The 9,976-nt window shown below is 40.7% G+C and overlaps 2 protein-coding genes across 8 annotated transcripts in view; one reads left to right on the top strand and one right to left on the bottom strand.

Annotated features, from left to right (window-relative positions):
- Positions 1-9,976, top strand: part of Ralgps2 (Ral GEF with PH domain and SH3 binding motif 2) — a 136,565-nt gene that overhangs the window by 73,669 nt on the left and 52,920 nt on the right. The gene's annotated exons all lie outside the window — the stretch shown is intronic.
- The window catches only part of Angptl1 (angiopoietin like 1), a 21,308-nt gene continuing 18,249 nt past the window's right edge, over positions 6,918-9,976 (bottom strand). The window contains exons 4-5 of one of the 2 annotated variants that reach the window (XM_021173211.2): positions 9,170-9,440; positions 6,918-7,580 (exon numbers count right to left, since the gene is read on the bottom strand). In XM_021173211.2, the coding sequence (XP_021028870.1) occupies positions 7,393-7,580; positions 9,170-9,440 (459 nt within the window). In that variant the 3' untranslated portion in view covers positions 6,918-7,392. The remainder of the gene's footprint in view (positions 7,581-9,169; positions 9,441-9,976) is intronic. The other variant, XM_029474582.1, reaches the window with a different exon arrangement.

Here is a 9,976-nt window from a genome sequence, read left to right as displayed (position 1 = left end):
GATGTACATGCGTGTGCTTGTGTGGACACTCTCCTGGATGTACATGCGTGTGCTTGTGTGGACACTCTCCTGGATGTACATGTGTGTGCTTGTGTGGACATCTCCTGGATGTACATGCATGTGCTTGTGTGGACATCTCCTGGATGTACAGGCACACTGTGCATGACAGGTGGTCCGATCCCTTGGAGCTCACTTTTCCAGATGCCCAGCTTGTCACAGATGCTGGCATTCAAATTCCTACCCTCAGGATTTCACAGCCAGCGTTCTTAACCCCTGAGCCACCTCTCCAGCCCTTACACTCGGTTCTCTTAAGAAAATATTGACATAAACCTCATATGACTTAGTTTACATGGTAGACAAACCAGTTCGTTTTCCTCATTTGAGGTCTGTAGTAATGACGTGTGTTGAAGAAAGAAGATTTGCTGCTGATTTATATTCTATGCTGGTGTTTCATATTTAATTTCATTTTAAATTAATTAGGTCTTGACTTAACGTTCCTTGGTTTTAGAATCCTACTCATGGGAAAATATACTTAGAACAGCTTCCAAAATGACTCTTAAGATTCTGTACATCTGATGGGGCAGAATCGACTGAAGCTGTCTGGAAGCAAAGTCTCACTTCACTGTTCTTTTCACACTCAGTTTTCAATGCTTCCGTTCTCCCTTTTGTTTGTAGAAGTTCTTAGAGAAAAGATGTCATCAACCAAAAGGATCTATAGTGCATAGAGACAGGGTAATCGGTGAACAGCTGCATCCTAACAGAGGCATTCTAATCCTCTAGTGTTTCAGGGTGGTGTTGAGGGCTGTCGGTGGTCAGCAGGCTTAGTCCTGTCACACAGTCCTGAACCCATATCAAGGTGGAAAGAGAACCGTGCCCCCACTTCTACAGGAACACATGACACACGTGCTAATAATGCATTTTTAAGACTAAAAAACATTAAAAGTAATCAAAACTGATCATTCATTGTAAAGATTTTTCTAAAGGAGTGTTAGGGATTTATATAGTAATGAGATTCTTCCGTATTGCCAAAAGTAAATCAACGTGCACTACATTTCAGGAAGTAGAAATTACTTTCCTGGCACCTTACTCCTCCTCCCTTAAAAATGGTCTCTTCTGTTGGTTTGCATTCAAGGTAAAAAAGTGGAAAAGTGGTCAGTTGGACACTATAGTCAAGAAATCTCAAAACAAGGGTACAGTTTGTGTAGAGAGGAATAGTTTGGCAAGTGTCAAGGAAAAATTTGTTTTATAAGAAAGTTGTTGCTTTAAATCTGAAAACCATTAGCAGCATTCATTTGTCCTTGTCACTGGAGAGCACTCTTAAGGGGCTTGTTGAGGAATTTGGCATGGAAATTCCACTTCGCTGTGGAGAGAGAACTAGAACATTGCTCAAAAATAATTTAATTTTGTGAAACATGGTAAATACTTTTTCATGTGTATTTTCTAAACCTCATTTCTACTTAATTCATGCCACAGAAAAATGCAGTAGTGTAACCAAATTAGAATATGTTCTGAGGAAGGCATATTTCTAGGACTGAAAGTGAGTGAGTTGTCACACGCTTAGGGAAGCAGAGCACAGAAGCTTTGGTAGGCTCTCCAGCTGTGTGGTAGACAGCAAGTCAATTGTTTTGATGTATGGAGATACAGTTCTCTCAGCCTTAAAGAGACAGCTCTTTCCCTGTATCCCTTTCAATTTCAGCGGAAATATCCCATTTTCACTGAGGACTCTGTTGGAAGGGTTGCCCTTCTGTGGTCTTTGCCCTGCAGGGTTGCGCTCCATCCACTCCCTTCTCTGTAATACATTGTTCTGTTCAACCACACTGCAAGGCCTTCATTGTCTTTGGCTTGTTTTGTTGTTGTTGGGGTGGTTGTTTGGTTTGGATGGGAGGTTTTAGCATGTAAATAAAAGGAAATATTTAATAGATACTTGCCAATTCAAAGGATCCCTTTCTGGCCTGTTCATTTGTTCTATTGTCATACAGAACTGTGTTCATGTGGCATGTTTGCAGTTCTCTAGGTTTGGGGGGGAGAAGTATAAGGGGAGGGCGCATGCCTCAGCTGGCAGCTGTACTTGCTCAGCACTGTATTTAGGGCTGCTGCTGGACACATAGCTGGGAATGCAGCAGCCCTATTCCAGGGTACATGGTACTGAACATGGCCTTAGTAACAAGGAGTCTGGCAGGTAACTATACCTCCTGAATGGCTGTTTCTTATGTTAGAGGAGATGGGCATTGCTTCTCACAGTGGATTTTTTTTTTTTGATTTTTATTACATATTTTCCTCAATTACATTTCCAATGCTATCCCAAAAGTCCCCCATAGCGCCCCCCACTTCCCTACCCACCCATTCCCATTCTTTTGGCCCTGGCATTCCCCTATATTGGGGCATATAAAGTTTGCAAGTCCAATGGGCCTCTCTTTCCATTGATGGCCGACTAGGCCATCTTTCGATACATATGCAGCTAGAGACAAGAGCTCCGGGGTTCTGGTTAGTACATCATGTTGTTCCAACAATAGGGTTGCAGATCCCTTTAGCTCCTTGGGTACTTTCTCTAGCTTCTCCATTGGGAGCCCTGTGATACATCCAATAGCTGACTGTGAACATCCACTCCTGTGTTTGCTAGGCCCCGGCATCGTCTCACAAGAGACAGCTATATTTGGGTCCTTTCAGCAAAATCTTGCTAGTGTATGCAATGGTGTCAGCGTTTAGAAGCTGATTATGGGATGGATCCCTGGATACGGCAGTCTCTAAATGGTCCATCCTTTCATCACAGCTACGAACTTTGTCTCTGTAACTCCTTCCCTGGGTGTTTTGTTCCCAATTCTAAGAAGGTGCACAGTGTCCACACTTTGGTCTTCACTCTTCTTGAGTTTCATGCGTTTATCAAATTGTATCTTATATCTTGGGTATCCTAAGTTTTGGGCTAATATCCACTTATCAGTGAATACATATTGTGTGAGTTCTTTTGTGATTGTGTTATTTCACTCAAGATGATGCCCTCCAGGTCCATCCATTTGGCTAGGAATTTCATAAATTCATTCTTTTTAATAGCTGAGTAGTACTCCATTGTGTAGATGTACCATAATTTCTGTATCCATTCCTCTGTTGAGGGACATCTGGGTTCTTTCCAGCTTCTGGCTATTATAAATAGGGCTGCTATGAACATAGTGGAGCATGTGTCCTTTTTACCGGTTGGGACATCTTCTGGATATATGCCCAGGAGAGGTATTGCTGGATCCTCCGGTAGTACTATGTCCAATTTTCTGAGGAACCGCCAGACTGATTTCCAGAGTGGTTGTACAAGCTTGCAATCCCACCAACAATGGAGGAGTGTTCCTCTTTCTCCACATCCTCGCCAGCATCTGCTGTCACCTGAATTTTTGATCTTAGCCATTCTGACTGGTGTGAGGTGGAATCTCAGGGTTGTTTTGATTTGCATTTCCCTGATGATTAAGGATGTTGAACATTTTTTCAGGTGTTTCTCTGCCATTCGGTATCTGCTTGTGGACGTTGTACATCGTGGTGCGCACTAGGCTCCGCACCACGATGTACAACGTCCACAAGCAGGGTATGGGCCTTGAATTCCTGATCTTTCCAAGACTTTTATCATGAATGGGTGTTGGATCTTGTCAAATGCTTTTTCCGCATCTAACGAGATGACCATGTGGTTTTTGTCTTTGAGTTTGTTTATATACTGGATTACGTTGATGGATTTCCGTATATTGAACCATCCCTGCATCCCTGGGATGAAACCTACTTGGTCAGGATGGATGATTGTTTTGATGTGTTCTTGGATTCGGTTAGCAAGAACTTTATTGAGGATTTTTGCATCAATATTCATAAGGGATATTGGTCTGAAGTTTTCTATCTTTGTTGGGTCTTTTTGTGGTTTAGGTATCAGAGTAATTGTGGCTTCATAGAATGAGTTGGGTAGAGTACCTTCTGTTTCTATTTTGTGGTCACAGTGGATTTTTAATCCATCATCAAAGTTAACAAAAATTTTAAGGCATACCTAAATTTAAAAGAACCCTCAGACTATCTGGTTTTGTTTTGTGTTTTTCAGGAGTTGTTGATCCCAGAATATAGTTTTTCAGTGTAGTGTTGGTGTTAGAAAAGTCTGCTATCCTATATGCAGTTCTTAAGGCTATAATTCTCAGTAATTTTGTTAAGGTATTTCAACAAGGTCCTGCTTCTTGCAGTTACTTTGGTTGTTTTGGGCTTCTGGGTGTGTTTGCAGGCCTTGAGTTCAGGATCTTCCCATCTGTTCATGCTATCTGTGTCCTATCTTCCTGTCCCCTGTCCCCATGCTAAAATTACAGGTTACACAACATAACTGATTTTCTCCCCTCCTGGTGTTGGAGATTGAACCCAGGTTTCAAACATGCTAGACAGTCTACCACCAAGCAGCCCACACTGCTAGTCCCGTCCTATAGTTCTTTCTGTAAGGAACTAAAGAAATACTTGCCCCTTTCCTTTGATAAAATGTTATATACAAAAGTCACTGACAGTGATATCAAAATCTCTAATGGTGAGAAACATGTAGGTATCTATATTTTAAGAATTTTACTGCATTTTTATTTCTTTGGTTTAGTAAGTAATATATGCTCTGGATTAATTTTACTTATTTAAATTTTTATATTTACTCATTTATATTGAGAGTGTGTGCAGAAGTCAGTGGACAACTTGCTGGAGTAAGTTCTCTCCTTGTACTGTGTGGGTTCTGGAGAATAAACTCAGGGCATCAGGCTTGGCACCTGGTGTCCTTAGCTGCTGAGTCATCTTGCTGGCAGTTGATTATGTATCATGTTCTAAGCCAGCAGTAGATAGAGCACATTCCATCATTTTCTTGTGGATTCTGAGATTGAACTCTTAGCCAGTGGCACCTGGCTGTAGGTTTCTCCTTAGGTAGAACTGCAGTCTCCATCCCTCCACCCCTCAATCCCTTTGACCCTCACTCTTGTTAAGTATGTTTAAAGTCCCACTGATGTTCTTTCTGTTGTGAGGGTGGCTACTTTCAAAGACTTGTGACAGATGTCAGTTGGGGATGGAGTTAATTAATATTCTTGTGCTTATGGTTTTTTAAAAGAGGTTATTAAGCCAGTCTACTTCCCTACTCTCTCCCTCTCTGCCTTTCTACAATCAATGTCTAAAAACAAAAAAACAAACAAACAAAAACAGATATTCAGAAGTGACTGCTAGCCACAAGCAGAATTACAGTTGTTGACCCTTTAGTAATGTGTTTTAATAACAACTAGGCATTCAACCATATGTGCCTGATATAATTATTATTGTCAGTTCTTCTTTAGCTTTGATTTTTTTTTTTTTTTTTTTTTTTTGAGAGACAAGGTTTTTCTGGGGAGCCCTGGCTGTCCTAGAACTCGCTGTCATAATCACCACCAAGGAAAGCTCATGGGTCGCTGTATGCTCATGCAAAGTTGGATAGTGTTCATCTGGGGGCGGTGGAGGGGGTGCGGTCGTTAATAGTACAGATGGTACTTCAGTCATGTTTCTGCGAGCTCAAGAGCGAATCTGCACCAGCTGTGCAGTAGAGTAGAATCCATCCACAAGGTAGGGCAATTTGAAAGCTCATTTGTTTTCTATTTTGTGTGTTTACTTTTCCCTTGTTCTGGTTTTAGTTCTGGGCTGGTTCTGTAAGATTTGCCTCTGATGTCAGCTGTGAAATGCTGATTGGTGGCAAAGACAAATGCCACTGCCTCTCAGCCATGGGTCTCACCAGGGGTTTTCACTGCCTCTGATGCATGGGAACTTGGATTGCCTATGGCTGTCCGTGTTAAACTGCCCCCGTGTGGACAGGGTGTCTGTGTGGCTGTCCGTGTTAAACTACCCCCGTGTGGACAGGGCTCCTTTAGTCCTGCTGCATTTTCGCTTTACCTTACCAGTTGTCTCACATCTTTACGATTTTAGCTTGATGGATGATTAGCTGTAAGAAGTGAATAATTATTGGGAGGAAGTTGTTCTAGGAGGCCCCGATAATGGTGATGATTGGGAAGATGAGTTAGACAAAGTAGGACAAAGGTCAGTCACACACACTGTAAAATGAGTTAGCAGTTTGAACCTGCCAAGGCCTATGGAGTTTGCTTTAAGGCTGTTGTATCCTCACTGTTAGGAAAATGTCTTTAACTGATTGTTGAAATTCTGTTAGATGTAAGTATAAAGCTGTCCAATCTTTTTCACAAGTCACAGACAGATTTTTTTTTCCTTTGCCATTGCTATAAATCAAACCTAGGCCTTCACACATGCTAGGCATGCACTGTACCACTGAGCTACACTGCTAGCCCGTAGTTAGGTGGGTGTTTTTGAGGTAAAGTTCAGTGAATGGGATAGGCGGATAATGAATACATTTAGAATCATAATTCAAATATATTAAAAAGTTGGTATACTGGCAATTTTGTTTTGTGATATCAGTACCCTGTTGCTTTTGTCATTACATAACGAGTATCAGGAGATTTTGATATTAGCATATCATGACTGTCAAGAAATTAACTTGTGTACCCAAGGAGTTAAAGGGATATGCAACCCTATAGGGGGAACAACATGATGAACTAACCAGTACCCCGGAGCTCTTGACTCTAGCTGCATATGTATCGAAAGATGGCCTAGTCAGCCATCACTGGAAAGAGAGGCCCATTGGACTTGCAAACTTTATATGCCCCAGTACAGGGGAACGCCAGGGCCAAAAGAATGGGAATGGGTGGGTAGGGAAGGAGGGGGGGTATGGGGGACTTTTGGGATAGCATTGGAAATGTAATTGAGGAAAATATGTAATAAAAAATATTAAAAATTTAAAAAAAAGACATTAACTTGTTTATGTAATGAGGGTGTTAGTTGTACACTTAAAAAGTGATACATTTTGTACTTTGTGTCCTAAATTATTAGAGGAAAATCATTACAAGCATAAATTCAATTTAAATTTTTATTTTAAAGTTTTACTTACTGGAAAAACATTTCCTAGTGGCAAAACTAGAGTTTTTTTCTCTAGTTTCCTGTCTGTATTTTCATAAATAAAATGCACTAATTGTCTGAAATCTTGAAATAATTTTTTTCAGTGAAAGTTAGAGCAGTCTTATATTTTTTAAATAAATCATGAAGTATCTTGAACATGTATTTAGATTTGATTCAAAATAAAGCTAAGATTTGTTTTACATTGTGGCCAATATTTACATTTACTAATATTCAGTCAATATAATTTTTAAAATAACAAGGATTTGCATAATCTTCCTTGGAGGAAAATGGAACTGTTTTCACAGATACATTCTTATAGTAGTAAAATGTATTTTAAAAACTGTACCTGTAAAAATAAGTTGTGCAGAGTAACATGTAATGTTTAGATTTGGGGAACTGGAAGTGAAGTTCTGTGTCATTTACTTGGAGGTATCAGTCAATAGGCTTGATCATCATCTGTACTGCCCTCAAGGAGTAGGACCCGCCTCTGTATTCAGCCCAGAAAATGCCATCTTGGTGCTTGCTTCTGTAATGCCCACCTCTGTACCATACTCCGTTGAGGTTAGAGTGTGCACAGGCGTTGTACCACCAGCCTCCTTTATGGAAGTGGGCGCAGTTTCCTGCAGGAGAAATAGAGACAGTGAAGTAAGAGTCCTTCTGTGTATGACACTTGCAGACTGTCACACGTATGTGCTTCTCTTGGAGCCGTTTGAGTGACTGACTCCAGGAGGGGTTGTCTTGGTTTTCTTCTCACTACTCACTTTACTAGAATTACCGTATTCATTTCACTCTGTGCCGACTTAACATTTAAATAATTTCATTTTCTTCAAAGTAGAGTAAATACATGCAGTATTTGTGTTTAAGAAATATATTGAGGAAGACAAAGGTGAAATGGGCAGGATTGACTAAGGGAGATGGCAGAGCTTGAAGGAAAATTGAAGTCTGGAAGTAGCTCAGCTAGTAATTAAATGAGTGTAAACAGAAAGGCGGGCTTCCAGACCTGGCTCTCTCCTTCCTCTTTTGCCAGTGGGAAGTAAGTTAAAATAGTGTCCAACATGCTGCTTGGTAAGGCAGTAGCTGAATACAAAGTTAAGTCAGTATTCATGGTGGGTATGTCTTTTATCAGTACAGAAACATGTTTTTAAAAAGACAGAAGTATAGTAGATTAAATTTCATGAAACTATTTGTTTCTCCTCTACCTCAAGTGATTTTACCACCACTGTGCTGCATTTCAGTCTCTGTTGTTCTCATCTAAGACATACTCTTAGACCATATAGCTAAATGGTTTACCTCCCATAAGCCTTTGTTGAGATGATGTCATCTCATAAGAACCTTTTCTGGACAACAGCATCCACCCAAGAGCCTGATGCCCCCTGCCATATTCTGTTCCCTGATGGATTGTTAGTGTTATTGCCAGCTTGACATAATCTGGGAAGGGAGTCTCACTGGGAACTGTGTAGGTTAGGTTGGCCTACAGGCATGTTCTTGGGGGATTTTCTTGATTAAGTTAATTGAGGTAGGAAGATCTGCCTGCTGTAGGTGGTATCAATCCTTAGGTGGAAGTTTCTCAACTGAATAAGAATGCAGAAAAGCAAGCTGAGCCACCAGCGTTATACCTTTATGGCTCTGTGTTCCTGATTGTGGGTGTGATGTCACCAAGTCCCCTCAAGCTCTTGCTGCCATGACTTCCTTGCTCTGAGGAACTATAGCCTGGAGCTGTGAGCTGAAGCAAACCCCTTTAGCCTCTCCTTACCCCTTAAGTTGCTTTTCTCATAGTTTTATCATAGCAGCAGAAAAAGGAACTAAAAACTGTTACTTGGTTTCATTTTTCTAAGAATATTTATCTCCACCTAATAAAACATTTTGTCTCCTCTTGAAAGGAACCCCAAAGGACAAAAATTTCGTTCCCCACTGAGTCTCCAGCATGTACAGTTTCTGACATGGTTGGTGTCCAGCTGGTGTACCAGTGTTAGTCAGAGTTTCATTTTCAAGTGGGTATAGGTTGGTTTTGTTTTGGTTCTCCCCAGAACTTGTTCTTCCCAAAGAACATTGAGGTTGCCTTAGAAATCCTAAAAACCAGATTATATATATTCCCTTTACTGTGTCCAAAATACCCTTTGTGAGATTGAGGGCCTTTAATACACTTAGTGGCTTGGTTCTGTTCAATGCGTAGCACATGTTGAATGACAGCCATGCTTGTTTGCTTTACCTGTATATGTATCTTTATCTCTGTCCAGCGTGGTGAATTGTTTACCATTATGCCACATCAGAGAGTCCCCAGCATTCCCCTGGTACGTCCCCAGGCGCAGTCTGTAGTAGTCACTTTCGGGCTCCAGACGAAAGCTGCTGTATTCCGCATAGACCTTCTTCTCACTCCAGTCTTCTAGTTCAATCATCAGCTTATAATTGTCTTGATTACTAAGCTTGTAGATATTGTCTAGTCCAAGCCAGTATTCTCCATCAATGTTTCCAAACCCTTTCTGTTAATAACACAGACACATGAACATATTGGTAAGTTTAGATGGTAAATGTTGCTACAACTACAAATGAAATTTAAATACTGAGCAGAGTGAGGATATTGTCCACTCAAGGTGATGTGCCATGGTAGACGGGGCCTTATTTCTGTTAGTGCACTTTGGTTCCACATTGACACTTTCTTTTGCTTTGCTTTATTTTAATGTCACTATTAGTTTTTGTAGCTTCAAATGCTATAAAGAAGAGTGAAGCCAAACGACAATAAAAGTCATTGATAGTTACTAAAAATATGGAACTACCTCAATCCTTCAGAAAGGTTCGTGGTCATACCCTCATCCAAAGATGTGTGTTTTGAGAGCATGTGATATTGTTCCCATAGTAGGCAGACAAAGTGTATCTAAAATCATGACCATTGTTCAAACAAAACGATAGCGTGCATGTCTTTATTTTTTTTTTTTTTCCGAGACAGGGTTTCTCTGTATAGCCCTGGCTGTCCTGGAACTCACTTTGTAGACCAGGCTGGCCTCAAACTCAGAAATCC

Source organism: Mus caroli, chromosome 1 (genome assembly GCF_900094665.2).
Source record: "Mus caroli chromosome 1, CAROLI_EIJ_v1.1, whole genome shotgun sequence".
NCBI lineage: Eukaryota > Metazoa > Chordata > Mammalia > Rodentia > Muridae > Mus > Mus caroli.
The sequence above is the reverse complement of the archived record's forward strand: the minus strand, read 5'-3'. Positions and strand labels throughout refer to the sequence as shown.